The sequence below is a fragment of the Canis lupus genome, chromosome 8 (assembly GCF_003254725.2).
Source record: "Canis lupus dingo isolate Sandy chromosome 8, ASM325472v2, whole genome shotgun sequence".
NCBI lineage: Eukaryota > Metazoa > Chordata > Mammalia > Carnivora > Canidae > Canis > Canis lupus.
In genome coordinates, this window is record NC_064250.1 from 44,129,553 (window position 1) to 44,145,697 (window position 16,145).

At 39.7% G+C, this 16,145-nt stretch overlaps 1 protein-coding gene across 1 annotated transcript in view; it reads right to left on the reverse strand.

The window, feature by feature from the left end:
- Nucleotides 1-1,979: 1,979 nt before the first annotated feature.
- LOC112658018 (synaptojanin 2 binding protein) overlaps nt 1,980-16,145 on the reverse strand; it is a 38,219-nt gene continuing 24,053 nt past the window's right edge. Inside the window, exons 3-4 of the mRNA XM_025444150.3 lie at nt 8,447-8,542; nt 1,980-6,360 (exon numbers count right to left, since the gene is read on the reverse strand). Coding sequence (XP_025299935.1) covers nt 6,220-6,360; nt 8,447-8,542 — 237 coding nt within the window. The 3' untranslated portion in view covers nt 1,980-6,219. The remainder of the gene's footprint in view (nt 6,361-8,446; nt 8,543-16,145) is intronic.

Consider the following 16,145-nt stretch of genomic DNA (forward strand, 5'->3'; position numbering starts at 1 on the left):
TTTGGCCTAGGGCCTAGGGCGTAGTCCTGGGGTCCTGGGATGGAGTCCCACATCGGGCTCCCTGCATGGAGCCTGCTTCTCTCTCTCTCTCTGTCTCTGTCTCTCTGTCTCTCTGTCTCTCTCATGAATAAATAAAATCTTAAAAAAGAAGAAGAAAAAGAAAGACTAGGCTCTTGGCTGTGATATAGGGGAAAAATTCATCCTGAGTCAAGCCAGAACTAATTTTCCAAACTCCAGTGAAAAACTATAGTCTTTCTAGCAACAGCATGGTGAGTAGATTGGGCAAGGTTTAATAAAAGCGGAAATAGATATATTTTACTTATTTCTCAACATCCATCACAGCACAAGCTCCCTTTACAAAGGATAGTAGAAAAAAGGAGAAAGTAGAAAATAGGATGTGAAGAGAAAGGATAAAGTATCCCTTTGACAGATACTTTATGGTCTTACACTTCTTATCTAAAAGAATTAACCTCTACTTAGCACATCCACAGAAAAACCAAATTTATTTAAAATCTAAAATAAGTTTCCGGGTGCACCTGGGTGGCTCAGTTGGTTAAGCATCTGCCTTCAGTTCAGGTCATGATCTCAGGGTCCTAGGATCGTGCCCTGTGTCAAACCCTGCATTGGGCTCCCTGCTCACTGGGGAGTCTGCTTCTCCCTCTCCCCCTTGCTCATGCTCTCTCTCTCAAAATGAATAAGATCTTTTAAAAAATGCTAAAATAATGCTGAGATAAAGAAAACCGTTTTATACTTTCCGGATCTCAGCAGCCTGTCATTCACTTTGTTCTAGCAAAGACAAGCACTAAGTGACTCCTGTAATGATGCTGTTAAATTTCCTTATACTTGTACTCTACCTGCAACCAGACCAAGGTTAAACAGTTGCTTCCTGGGGTGCCTGGCTGGCTCAGTTGATTGTCTGACTCTAGATTTCAGCTGAGGTCTTGATCTCAGGGTCGTGAGTTCAAGCCCTGCATTAGCCTACTTAAAAAGAAACAGAAGGAAAGAGCATGTGTTTCCTATACCCTCATCCCCATACAAAATTTTATTTCTCCTCTATTAGGTTCTTTTTGGGGACTATTATATAGGTAGTTTTACTGTACCTTAAAGAAATTTGCCATTGCATGAATATCAGAGCCTTTTCCTTCTGACTGCATGGTCATAGGGCTTATACTAACTTCTTTTGCTAGTTGTATGAAGGCTTCTGGAAGCATTTGCATTCTTAAGGCCTGTCCTTTATGAGGACAGAGTGCAAAGCTTCTTACTGTCTATATATATTGGTGTCTGTCAAAAAAGAATCATTTTCTGTGTAACCCCAGAATTGATGCCCAGGGAAAAATTAGAAGTCTAAGAAGGATAGGAGACTAGAGCACTGATGAGAAAACGAAGCAAATTTGAAAACAAATGTAAATGCATAAGTTGGTATTAGAAACAGGATCTAGCATTTGTAGAACTCCTTTAGACACAACAACACTTTTTTTTTTTTTTTAACAATATAGGTTGTTACAGTACCAAGGGCATCAGTCAAGCACATCAAGTACTTTATAGTGTGTGTGTGTATATACATATCAATATCAGGCAACTATGGCAGTTAAGAACCTGGTTCTGATCAGAACAGAATTCCTTAAAATACTGTCTTTCTTTTGATCACAATTGCCCTTTTGGATGTGAGTGATGGTCTCAAAAGATCTGCTTATAGATCAAAGAGAAACAGAAAAAGGGGCTTCTTTCAGGATAGTAGCCAACTCTAAATCTATTATATGTAAGAGGTTGAGAGCTTTGTAACTTATCTTCTAGATGGTGTTAGCAAAATACTTTACATCGAGAACACTAATAAACCTCCACATTCAGATAATGAGCTATTTCAGCTTAGTGACTAGAGCTTATTCATCTCTGTATCTTCAGCAACTAGTACATAGTAGGCACTCATGCACTGAAGGAAAAATTTTACCCTCATCTGTCCAAAGATAAATGGACTAAAATGGACTAGAATAAAATCTTTATTGGCTCCACATGAAATTACATGAATGCCACTTCCCCCCACCGCCCATACTTGACAGCCTGTTTATGTTGTTCCATTTCTTTAAATATACTGTTTAAATTGCTGTTTCCACAATAAAAACAATGTCCAACATCAAAAAATACACTTCTCTAGAACTAGTCACAGAACTTATGTGATTGAATTTTACATTAGGGCTTTCGGAGGTTATTCTGTGGAATCTCCCAGTTCTGCATGAGTTTGCAATCCCCAGTGGTTATTCAAGGCCCAAAGAGAAAATATAGAAGTGAATTGAGATAAAAAGGATAATTTCATCTATGTTTATGTAGTGGATACATTCATGATATAAATAGGAGACAGAAAGGGCACCTCTGTAACAGACTGAGTCTTTGATAATAGTTTACCTCTCTGAGCTTTGATTTTTCATCTCTAAGATAGACTCATCCAGAATCTTTCTCATTCCCTTTTAGCTCCAATATTTTTTAAAAGATTTTATTTACTTATTCATGAGACATACAAAGAGAGGCAGAGACACAGGCAGAGGGAGAAGCATGCTTCCATGCAGGAGCCCGATGCAGGACTCGATCCTGGAATTCCAGAGGCAAAGGCAGATACTCAACTGCTAAGCCATCTAGGTGTCCCTAGCTCCAATGTTCTTTGATTGGGTTCTAATTTAATAGATGCACAAACTGAAAAACTAATACATTTTGCTGGCCAGTCCTTAGCAAATAAGCCGTAGAATGCTCCACTTCTTATTCCACATCTATACTTGGGCAGCTCAGAGAGCTGGGCTTTTAAAAGGCCCAAGTGAAATTCTCATTTTACCTTGGAGGGCATGCCTGTATATGATTTGATAATTTATTTTTTAAAGTTTTTATTTAGTAATTTAAATGCCACAGGGCATTGTTTGGTGACATTGCATAGTGGAATCACATGATGAACTTGACTTCACTGCTGCCTGAGTCCCACCCCAGAGATTTTATTTGAATGGTCTATGTGCTGTCTGGCAACCAGAATTTTATAAGCTATTCAGATGATTCTAACCTGAGAAAAAGGGGACAACTATTGGCATAGAGCAGTGATTCCCAAACTTTACCGCGAATCAGTCACCTGGAGGTATTGCTAAAACAGATTGCTGGGTGCTGTACGCAGTGTGATTCAGTAGGTCTGGGGTGAAGCCCAAGAATTTACTTTTCTAACAAGTTCCTCAGTGATGCTGATGCTTTTGTTGAGAGCTGCTGCCAGTGAGAAATATCATTGACAGTGGCACCTGAAGTCCTAAGTTATATCCTGATTCTATCATTAACCTATCTGTAATCTTAGGGAAAGTAATTTATTCTCTTTTCTTTAGTGTCTTTTTAACAATACTTAGATCTCAGAGTGGTGAGTCATGAACAAATAGTGTACCCACTGTGATTAGTAGACTACCTGCCACAAAATGCAGTATCAAATATTAATTTCCTTTTTCCATCACACATGGCTAGATGGCGTGAGTAATTAAATCAATAGCACATATTAAAACTTGGAAGGAAAAGAGAGACAACTGAAGCAAACAATGTCTTATCAAAATCATAGGTGTCACAGAAGATGATAAATACAGAGAAGTGTTTTCAGCATATTGTCTTAAAATTACTTTCAATCTTCAAAACTTTGAACATAGTAATTTAGGTAGCAGGAATATTTGATAAAATCTATAAAGTGAAAGAAACTTAGATTCAATCTATAAAGATCATGAATCTTTTTAATGACCTACAATGGACTCTGATATCTCATCTAGGACAATAGTTTCTTAAAGAATCAGAAATAAAAACTGAATAGCATACTTGCCTAAAAACTTTAATCATGGATCTTTAAATGCTATTTAATTCCAAAGAAAATCTAAATTATTAAAGTGCATAAGAATCCCTATTATTAAACAAAGCAAAACTTCTACCAACAAAGAGATAAGGGTCCGTTCTATTTACATCTACCAACAAATTAAAAAACTAGATAGCTTTCCTCCCTGCTTGCCATTTGCTTCATTCTGAGTATCTCAAGGTCCTCTCAGGAGTTAATGTCCAAACCCTGAGATGAATCCTGGGAGGGAAACAAGTACACTGCAGAAACTGCTGCACAAGTCTCCAGATGCAGGGAGGGGCAGGGCTTGTGTCCCCACAGCAGCGCTGAGGTGAGACCTGGAATACTGTGTGTCGCTGACCTACAGGGGCAGCTAAGTGAGGCTGGAAGATGCTGAATACTTGGGGTCTAAGGCCTCAGTCCTATCAGGATTGTTTAAAGTAAGTTTCTCCCTGTACCTGTCTAACGAGGGTTATTTTTATAAGCCTTCCCTTTCTGCTCTGGCCTGATCCCATATGTGACAGCTTTCTTTTTTGGAATTCCTGAATAGAAAAATAGGATGGCTGTCTGCTCATCTGTTGCTACGTCATATTCTGAATTTTTCCCATTTCTTGTTTTTGACTGTCACTCAGCCTGATAATATACTTTTACTCATCTACTTATGAAATCTCTTAACTAGACCCTGAGCTCCTCTAGGGTCCTTAATTTGTCCTCTTCCTCCATGGAATTTTCTCATGTGTCTTGATTCTCAGTAACCATTCCCTTTTGCTATCCACAATATAAATGTGATCTTCTTTGTAAAAGTGCCTTAACAAAGCTGGTGTCCAAGCAGCAGCTCTAAAACACTTACTGGATTATCCATGCTGAAAATTGGACACAAATGATTGCCTCAGGGAAGTCTTCATACTCTTGCCAGGATTATGTAAGGGCTATAGTCTGGCCAGTATGCTTGGAGGACGGAAATTATTTTTTTAAAGCCAGAGAATTAGCCTTGGTTTAGCTCTCCTTAGTGCTTTAAAACCAATGTTTGATATCACATGAACAGAATGTGGTTCCCACCTCATTAATATCCGTGGGCATCCTGAGCATCCATTCAAACATATCCTTCTCTCAAGGTTTCCCCACGAAACATCCACCAAACTTCCCTACCCACAAAAACAATAAAACCTCTTTTCTTCTTCCTTGCAAAAACGGTTTACTCATTAGAAGCCAAAGCTGGTTTAGAGCCATTCAAAAAACCCCTGCAATCCAAACCCTCTCAACTGAATCAGAAGCAGAGCTGATTTCATGTGCATCCTGCCGGAGAGCAGTTCCTGCTCTCAATTTGCCTATTACTAGAAACCAAAAAGTCTGTTAGATGGCCTGAGAGGGTTCAGGGGCTACCGTGGAAGCATTATCCTTTTGTCTTCTAGTTTTTTTTTCACTGGGTTGGTTTGGCCGCATCACCAAAGCTCTGACCACAGTTTTCTAGCTGATCCTTTACTAGGACTATGAGGTATCAGAAAAGTGACTAGGAAGGCCCAGAAAACCGGTAAGATTTATCTCTCTAAATTTCAAAGTTTGGGGAACAGATGGACTTCACAAAGCTGGATTATGGCATTTTACTTCCACTTCCGAAGCATAGCTAGTATAAGAAATATTTTTCTAAGATTTTTAATTAGTTGCTTCGGTTTTTCTTTTTTCTTTTTAAAATGACTCAGATTGGCCATCTTCTTTCAAGGCTTACTCTCTCACTCCTGCTATATATCAAATTCTTCCATTAAGAACTTCCCTTATATCAGAAACCTGAAACCACAGAGCAGCTTTCCACCTTTTTAATTCTCCATAAGGCATTACTATCATACTGTCATGTATGGATGTATGTGTGCACATGCACTTGCTTTTTTAAAAAAAGTAAAAATGCTGTCATTATCCTGTATTTCATATAGGCACCCAAGTATGTAGATAGAAATTAAATAAAGGCCACAAAAACTTCCCAAAGAAGATCATTAAGAAGAAAAATTCTCCCTTCTCTTGTATCACATAGCTGGCCTTTGAGGCATGCCAGCTAAGAGAAAGGTATCACCCGTGCTGATGGGAAGACTGGACTGTTCCCTCTTTGGGTTGTAGCTGAACTTCTATTGGTGGTCCTAGCAAAATATGTAACTCCCCATTTGTTCTAGGCAGGTCTTTTCTTCAGTCTTCTTTCAAACAATGCCTTCACTCTCCCATGAGATATGAGGATGTGGAGATTTGGGATAGCGAGGTCCTGTTTGGGTAGCAGTCTCTGTCAATGATGTGTTGGCCGTGCAGAGAGAGGGAAGGATATGGGAGAATGGCAGGGGACGAAGGTGAGAGGGAGAGAGAAATGTGTCTTCTATTGGGAGCACTGGAAGAGACTAAGCTTTTCAAAGTTGCTGCCGGTATTTCATGAAGGCCCAGGCTGCTATCACGGTGAGGGCAAACACTGGCACCAGCACCAGAGCTATGGGGATGCCACTTGGCTCCCCTTCACTTCGATGTCCTAGAGGCCCGTTCTGCACTTGTACCTGGAAGGGAGAAAAAAACGTTAACTCTAGTCACCAATGTGTATTTACCCCAACCAAGGGGTCCAGCTTGACCCATTACCTGGGTCTAGACCACCCAAAGCTGTCACCTCCAAGCACTACCTGGCAGGGGTCCTCTCGGTTTGTTCTAAATTGATGCATCAGTGTCAATTCTTTGGAAAGAAGTCTGATGGGGAAGCATTTAACCTTGTTGTGTGATACTGACCCAAAGGGACCCAAGGGAGAGCAGATAACCTCTTTCTGTTTTTTCTACTGCCTCAACCAAGCTCTCTGTGTATCATATTAGGAAAATGAAGATACAAGATGAAACCTATTGATCCTGTAGGGAACCTTGAAATTAGTGGGTGGGGGCAAGGGATGCCCATCTTCTTAGAAATGTTTACTTAGAAAGACTACCAGTCATCGGAAAGCAATAAGGGCATATCTGAACAATGTTAACACAGGTACAGTGCCATTTTTGGAAATACTTTGCAATTCTCAAAAGGCACCCACTCCCTCCTGATATGGGGTCATGTCCTTCATCTCTATTTTCTAACACTGCACACAGATAAAGAGGAAACATCATTTTCCACTGCCTAAGCATTCCCTTTTGAAGCTGGTGGCATTTCTTCATATTAACTTTTTTTTCTTTAGTGAGTAAGTGAATGGGGTGGGGGAAGGGGTAGAAGGAGAGAGAGAATCCTAAGCAGGCTTCCTGCCCAGCGTGGATCCAGATGCAGGAATCAATTCCATGACCTTGATCATGACCTGAGCTAAAACCAAGAGTCAGATGCTTAACTAACTGAGCCTCCCAGGCGCCACTCTTCATATTAACTTCTAATAGCTAACTTGCAACAGTTACGGTACCATCTTGTTTCAGTTCAATATAACCTCTTTACAACCCGTGTTCCTTCCATCTAAAAGACAATGCTGTAGACTTAGCTTTTCTATCCTCTAGCCTACCGCTGTATTTTTCACTTACTGTTCAGATGTCCCGAGGGCATGCTCAATAGTAAGATGTGGTTTTTAGGGCTAGGCCAATTTTCTGACCAGAGTTTTATTAGGAGTTACTATGTTTTATTAGGAGTTATTTGTGGATGTTTCCCAAAAATGTGAACTTTGGAAATCATTTTCCACATTTCTTCAAAAAGAACTCTCATCATACCTGAAGTGTATACCTACATTCATTATTTGCCTTTACCTATTGCATAAAGTCTTCCATGCTTTAGAAACAGAAGAGCTGAGGCAGAAGCAGCTGATTACCAATATTGTTTCCTATCGACCTGTTTTCTAATTCATCACACAGATTCTGCTTGCAACCCTGGTATCTTTCATGCCTAGCCCCTTCCACTTTGTAACCTCTCCTGTCCAACTCTTCCTCAGCCTTTGAAGCCTCACTCAAGAGCTGAGTGGGGCAAAGACAGCATCATTTAAGACAGCACATTGAGCGTGTGTGGTAAATGTACCCCGAAGTCCCTAGTGCCATAGGAGGAATTAGTTCTCCCTGGCTTCTCTCCCCATCATCCAAATTATTTAACACTAGGAACTAAGAAGTGGATGCAGGGAGAGGTGCGACTATGACTCAATTCTGAATTCGATTTTCTTTTTCCTGGAGCTCCTCTTTGAGCACTAGAGCTTTGGTCAAGAGGGTCACCAAGTTGACAAGAAAAGGGTTCCTGATGGTGATCAGGAAAAGCACACAGTGGCTATCAGAAAACCCACCACCTCCACACTTCAAGCTTCATTAGTATGTTCAAGGGCATACAGGTTGCCTTCCCTGCTGAAAAATGAAATTGATTCTGGTTGTATTTTCTCCCCATTTATTTTAATTTGGTTGTCAAGCTTTACGCTTAAAGCATATTGCCTGAAGCTAGGATCTAGGCTGCAAGCAGACTGTTTGAATTTCCTTTCATGATAAGCAGAAGTCCCTGAAGACCCAGGCCTGTGCCAGACAAGCTCAAGAATGAGAATGAAATAAGAAAAAAAAAAAAAAAAAGCAAATGCACTACTGAACATTATACTATATGCTTTATTCCCAAGAATGACACACAAGCTTGGTGCCAGCTTGCTGGCTGCAAATAACACCTACCCTGTGCTGCACTCTTAGGGACACAGCATAGCCTGCATTACGAAAGAGGTCTACAGCATCCTGGTGCAGCAAGTTCCTTAGGTCTTGGCCATTTACCTGTTAAAAACAGCAAGTAGTTGAGAAGTAGAATCGTAAGTCAAAGATTTACATTCATGTGACTAAACATTTAAAAACTAGAGAGCTAATTCCAAGGGCTAGGAGAATGGGTCAGGTTATATAGAGCTGAGTAACTTTTTCACTTTCAAAGCGGTTTTCCTAGAGCTGAGGTTCCCTGGGCCCTCTGAAAAACACCAAGGTTAAAAAAAAAAAAAGTAGTTTCTCCTTCACCTTAGCTCCTGCTGCCTGTCTCATTTTGACATTTGGGTCTCTGTTACTGTACTTGTGTGTCTTCCATGAGCATCAGCCTGCTTCCCTATAGCTAACATGGTCTTCTGGGTTACCATCCGAACCTTTACATTCCTAATCCTTGGCATTGCCAGCTTCAACTCTAGAAATATAACTTTATGAAACTCTAGTAATGTAACTATGAAACAATTTTCTTGATGAGGTGTAAACCTACTGGCCCATTCTGTTGGTCTTGTCCAATTGTGGACAACTTCCCTTGATTCCACGGATACTCCCATTCTCCTCCAATTTACTAATCATACAAAATTTCTTTGATGAAACAAACTCCTAAAAAAATTTTAAGGGTAGGCCAGTCCTACCATTTAGAGGTGAGAGATGACCAGTGATGTTAAAATACTCTTTAGTGTTAGGAGTGACTGTCCATAAGTGATATCTACTCTATGCTGTACTGACACAGCATAGCCCACCTTATGCAAGATCTACACATCTTTTGTACACATCAATGTCATCAACAGCAGCAAGAACACCTAATGGTTTTACTTGTTAGGTTCTGTGCTGAATGCTTCATATATACTGTTTAATGTAGTTCTCACAATAATCCTATGAGGTAGACACCATTTTTTTTTTTTGTTAGGTAGACACCATTTTAATGTTGTTTTCACATATGAAGAAACTGAAGCTTAGCAAGGTAGATAATTCACCCAAAGTCATAGTAAGTGTAGGAGCTAGGCCTAGTGTTTTTAAATACCAGAAGTAAAGGTACAGTGCCCCTGCAATTTACTGTTCCTTCTGCACTATTATTCTTCAACCTTGACTCACAAACTATTCTTAGCTGAAACTCAAGCCATTGACTAATTCAAGCCTCTGATCTTCCTTGTTACTGTTTTCCTTCTCCAAGAGGTTCATATTGTTCCTCCAATCTCCTGCCAATGTCCTTGGTGAATTAATCTAACAACACTTTGGCATTATAGATTGTCTAACTTCCCAAATTAATAGTTTCCTGTCCTATTCCACTTTAGTTACCAACTGGCACAAGCCTTTGACTTCAACATTAGGCATGCTTCAGCTCCAATATCTCAAACTCTTAGAAAACTGATCAGAATTTCTACACACTTCATACTTTCTATTCCTCTACTGAATCTGCTCATTATCCTCATCAAAATCTTTAATCTTTTTAGACTCTACTTGCATACATCCTTACCCATCTAAGAGTTCTTGCTGTTATTTCAACAAAGCACTTGGTTAACTATTATAATCCCTTGTCCCTATGATTTTCTTCCATCTTTCCAGTCCTGCACAACACACTGCATTTGTTTTCCTTATCATCACTGAGTTTAAGATTCCTGGGGAAAAATACACACACACACACACACACACACACACACACACACACACACACACCTTCCAGCACAGATCCATCCATGCTGGCTGACACTTCCATCTTTATGCCCGCTCTACTCACCTGGTGAACTCCCTAATGAATTCCCAGCAGCAGCTATTCCAGACCTTTCCAGTCATTAAACCCTAACTCTGATCCTATCTCCTCTCTCCAGATTCCTTTGCCTTATCTTTTTTTTTTTTTTTAAGATTTCATTTACTTATTCATGACACACACAGAGGCAGAGAGAAAGGCAGAGAAAGAAGAAGCAGGCTCCATGCAAGGAGCCCAATATGGGACTCGATCCCAGGACTCCAGGATCACGCCCTAAGCTGAAGGCAGATGCTCAATTGCCACCTGAGTGTGAGCCACCCAGGTGCCCCTGCCTTATCTTTTTTTGAGAATACTGTTAACTTCTCACACTCTCTCCATGTTTTCTCCTTCCCTTTCAAAGTTTCTTGAGAGCTTCTCACTGCTGCTTTGTCCTTGTTTCTGAATTAGGATCCATTTCCTTTACAGAGGCTAAACCACCCACTAGTACTCATTCCTTCCAGCCTTCTAAAGAACTTAAGTGATCACTTGCTTCTCTTGATTCCTTCATTATTATTGCCCTCTGCTCCTTCTCAACTAAAACTATTCTCGTCTATAAAGAAGAAATACAGATGTTTCTTGGAACCCACGATCACCTTCTTCCCATCTTCTGTCTTCTTCCTTTCATTGTAAAACTTGTTCAAAGAGCTATTTGAAAACATTGGCCTCTACTTCCTCCGCAGTTCATTCACTCTATTCCCTGGTACTGCCGTGATATATGAGGTGGCAGGAAAGAATATTCTGTCCTGTGGGTCAGCATTGACTTCCAATTACTAAACCCTACAGCCCTTTCCCAGTCTTCAGACCTCCTGCCTTTTGCAATTCTCTCTGGTCTCAGCTTTTTAATATTTAGCTCTCTTAGTTCTTGAGGGATTCCTTTCTTGATTCCTCTTCCTCTTCTTCCTTAAGTAAGCATTCCTCAATGTCTGTAGTCTCTCTGTCCTCTTATCTTCTCTCCCACGGTGATCTTTCACAATTACAACTGTACTCTGTAAGACAGCTCCCACATTTTTATCCTTATTTCTACTGCTGGACTTGCCAGGTTCCTGCTGGGTTCCTGTACTGGAATGTTCTGTTACACCTCAATTCAACATATCCAAAGCCTTTTACTTCCCACAAAACCAGACTGTCCCCTATTCCCTTATTGCCACTACCATTACTTCAGACTAAAATGCTGATATTTTAAAACTCCATTCCCTAGCAGTGTTCGCATACAAATACCTTGTTAAATCACATAGCCTAACGTAACACCATCCCTCACATGCTATTTTCTTTCAATTGCCTCTCTTTTTAGACGGTGGATACTTTTAGATGAACTGTTGTGATCACCTTCTTTCTGATTCACTTTCCTCTAGGCCCTCCCCCACTCTTATCCTATTCAGACATTGTCTCCAGATCAAGCCTCCTAAAATAAGATTTTGTTTATACAAAACTGGAAGCAGGGGAAAAGGGAGTATACGCCTGATTTCTCATTCTGCTGTGCAAAGTTCTCCAGGAAGTGGCTCCAACCTACTTCCCCAGTTTAATTTTGCATTATTCCCTTTCCTAAATCCTGTGCTTTAAATCACATAATCCAGTGTCTCTAGGACATAAAACATATCCTTACCTTCATACCTGTGCTCTAGCTATTTCTACCACCTAAATACGCTTCCCTTTTAAAAAATTCTATGTATCTTCCAAGATTAATCTTAAAAAGGTTCAGTCCTGCTATCTATAGTGTAAAAATGAATAGTTTCCTAGTTGATGGACTTTGATTTCATGCTACCAAGCCACCTTCTGATTATGCCTTCCGTTTGTTTGTTGGTAGACATGCCACAGGTAAAGAATTTCAGGAGTCCTAGAATCATCACAATGAATTCTTAACGTCTCAACTTTCTAGTTAATTCCTGGGGGACAGAATCGGTGTGAGACTGCTGACTGTAGTGGGAAGACTTGTGTAACTAACTAATCTAGCCCATGTGATAACTGTATTTCTCATTGTAAGAAAATAGGTATTTTCTCTTAGAGACAGACAAATTAAGTTAGTGATGCGGTCGTGTCAACAAATGCCAAAGATATCAGAGCTCAGAAAAAGAGCCAAGATTCATAGTGATATGAATGCAAGTTGGAGAACTGAGTCACTACATGCCATTCAATGGCAGGAGTACGGAGTTCAAAATCTTCTTTGCAATCACAGTCAATTAATAATTGCCAGCAATCACCACATATTTATTATCATGCCTGGAGCTGTCTCTTCATTCTATATGTACTAACTTATTTAGTCTTCACAATAATCCTATGAGTTAAGAACTTCCATTTTATAGATGATAAAACTTAGAAGGGTATGCAAATTGTTCATGGGCATATAGAATGGAAGTAGTAAAGCCAGGATCCAAATCACCTGGCTGCAAAACCTCCACTTTAAAACACTAACCCACAGAAATTTATATTATAAGCAAGGATTTTATTTCAGCAACATATCACTATCCATCATATTAATATTTTAAATTGAATTTTTACTGGTTTTGCAGTTTCATTAATATCTAATATGTTATACTTTTAAATTTTTAAAGTTTTATATAACAATATAAGCTGTTTATTTTTTAAAATTTTTAAATAATTTTAAATATTTTATTTATTCATGAGAAACAGAGAGAGAGAGAGAGAGAGAGAGAGAGAGAGAGAAAGGCAGAGACACACGCAGAGGGAGAAGCAGTCTCCATGCAGGGAGCCCAATGTGGGACTTGACCCTGAGTCTCCAGGATCACGCCCTGGGCTGAAGGCGGCGCTAAACCGCTGAGCCGCCCAGGCTGCCCCCAATATAAGGTGTTTCTATATTAATATTTTTATTCATTTGCATATTTTGAAGAAGCATTAAAATTTAGGAAGCTAAAATTTAGTAAAGTGCCAAGTTGTTGACAAGACCTTTACGGATAATTCTGCTGATGTGACTGACTTACTTCTTTGAATCTCCGTATTATATAATGATCATAAAGCTCAAAGTGGACTCTGCCCTATATTGTATCACTTTACATTCTTCTGTAAATAACTTGGAGAGGTTGTATTGCAAAACTCATCATTACAACTCCTATATCCGAAGAGTACTTTGAACAACACTTGAATATAATGAGTATAATAAATGTCACATGAGGGTGCCTGGGTGGCTCAGTCCGTCAAGCAGCTGCCTTCAGCTCGGGTTATGAGCCCAGAGTCCTGGGATTGAGCCCTGCATCAGGCTCCCTGCTCACCGGGGAGTCTGCTTCTCCTTCTCCCTCACCCCTCCTGTTTGTGCTCTCTTGCTCACTTGCTCTCTCTCTCAAATAAATAAAATCTTTAAATAATAAATGTCACATGATTTTCTGAGGCTTGCTTGCAGATTGCGCCCTGCAAATATAACTGACATATTCTCAATATTATACAAAGCCAAAAGGCCTGGAATCTGACCGCCAGTGACTCAGTGTATAACTGTGGTCCTTACCTGAGTCTCCTGCTAACAGGGAAGAAAGACATTAGTGGTATCAGGCAAAAGAAGGTGTCATACAGAGCATAGGCCAATTAGACTAATTATGCCTTTCAACCCTCCTAGTTAGGCCTAAAAGTATTCTAATATAAAAGAACTGTTACTCTAATTACTTAAAAAAAAAAAAAAAAAAAAGACTAACCACCAAATTCCCTAAATATATGTGGAATTCACTCTCTTGGTCCCATCCATACTAATATAGACCAAGGGTTCTCAAAGTGCAATGCTAGAACCAGGAGCATTAACATTCACTGGGGAATTTGAAAGTTAAAAGCAATCCCTCCAAGTGATTCTGAGTGTGAGTTATTTCTAACCTAAACTGCCCAAAACAATCTTTATCTGGTCTCTATACTCAGCCCACTTGCCCTATTTAATACAAATTCTGTGAATACACAGATTTCATCAGTGATTTTCCATTTACCAAAGTAGTGATTTTTTAAATGAGTCTATGGACCCACCACAGAAGATACTGAAGTTAATCCAGTGGGTCAAGGCCAGTATTTAACTGACATTAGAAGAAAACACAACACAGAATGCGTTACATATAGAAGAGCTAAATATTATTTTCTTAAACTTTGCTTCAATTATATGTATGTATGTATGTGCACACTGTGTATTACCTATTATAGGTCATAACTTAAAACACTTGCCTATAGCAGTGCCTCTTACAATTTATTCAGACTTCATTCACACTCAGGATCTTGCTATAATGCAGATTTTGATTCTAATAGGTCTGGGAGGGTTCCTGAGACTGCATTACTAATAAGCTCCCAGATGGTCCTTGGACCTCACTTTTAGTACCAAGAGGTACTCTAAGGAGAAATCTTAAAACGCTGCCAAATTTGCTACTTCAGCTTCCTTAATTCATGGCACGGTTTCACTGAACCTGAAATATGGCAGATTTATAACATGCTAGAAAGTTTTGCTGACTGAATATTCAGAGAATAGGAATGGTGGTGTTCTGCTATCCAGATGGGGAAAAGTATGTTTTTTTTCTTTGCTATGGTTGTTAGCAATCTTTAAAATGAGTCTCCGATTTTCTGCCTTTGGAAATGGTTAAATGGAGTTAAAATTAGTTTTCTTCTTCGTTTTTTAAAGTTTAACTTTTGGGGCACCTGAGTGGCTCAGTCGGTTAAGTGTCTGCCTTTGGTTGAGGTCATGGTCCCAGGGTCCTGGGACTGAGTCCCACATTGGTCTGTTTCTCCCTCTCCCTCTGTGCTCTTTCCTTTCTCTCCCTCAAGTAAATAAATAAAATCTTTAAAAAATAAAATTAAGGGGCACCTGGGTGGCTCGGTGGTTGAGCGTCTGCCTTTGGCTCAGGTTGAGATCCCAGGGTCCTGGGATTGAGTCCCCATTGGGCTCCCCCACAGGGAGCCTGCTTTTCCCTCTGCCTGTGTCTCTGCCTCTCTCTCTCTCTCTGTCTCTGTCTCTCATGAATAAATAAAATATAAAAAAAAATAAATTAAAATTAAAAAAAGTTTAATTAAAAAAAAGTTTAATTTCTCACCTGTGTGACATTTATTTATTTATATATTTGTTTGTTTGTTTATTTATTTATTTTAGAGAGGCAGAGAGAGACAGAGGGCAAGGAAGAATCTCAAGCAATCTCCACAGCCAGTGTGGAGCCCAATACAGGGCTCAGTCTCACAACTCAGATCATGACCTGAGCCAAAATCAAGAGTCAGATGCCTAACCAACTGAGCCACCCAGGTTATCCCAAACTCATTTTCTTTGACGATTAATAATTTTGAATTGCCTCAAGAGCTCTAACTATAGAATAACATCGATATCGATATAAATGCATAAGATGTAGAAAAGGAATGGACTTAATTTAATAAGCATTGACCACTCTGGATATTTTAATTTTTTGCCAAGATCCTGAAATGAATCACAATGAGGGAAGGGGGGGGCTCTTTTTTCATCAGAGTTGAAGAGGGAAAAAAATAGATTATCTAGTTCTAATTAATCAGACCAAACCAAAAAAGTCCGTTATGCTATGATGCATTCACAGAGCAACTAACCTACTGCATACATACTCTGTGCCAGCTACAAACATATAGGCAGGGGGGATCCTAAGCTGGGGATACTGAGCTAGGAGGACAAAGTGCCTCTAGGCATCCTTTGTCTAAAGGATTCCGCATATTCCAATGTCTTTGCAGCCAAGCAGATGAGGGGTTCTGGTGGGTCTTTCCCACTGATTTCTAAGCTATGTGTGAAGGTGAGTGTTTCATTTTTCAAATCATTCCAGAGCACCTGGCATGGTGCTCTGCAGGCTGTCAAGTATAACAGCTATAAATGCTGAGGACTACTCAGCTCTTTCATTCACCAAGTTAAGAATTACACTTGATGAAAACATGAAATGTGGCTGACTAGTGGCCTGATCTGTG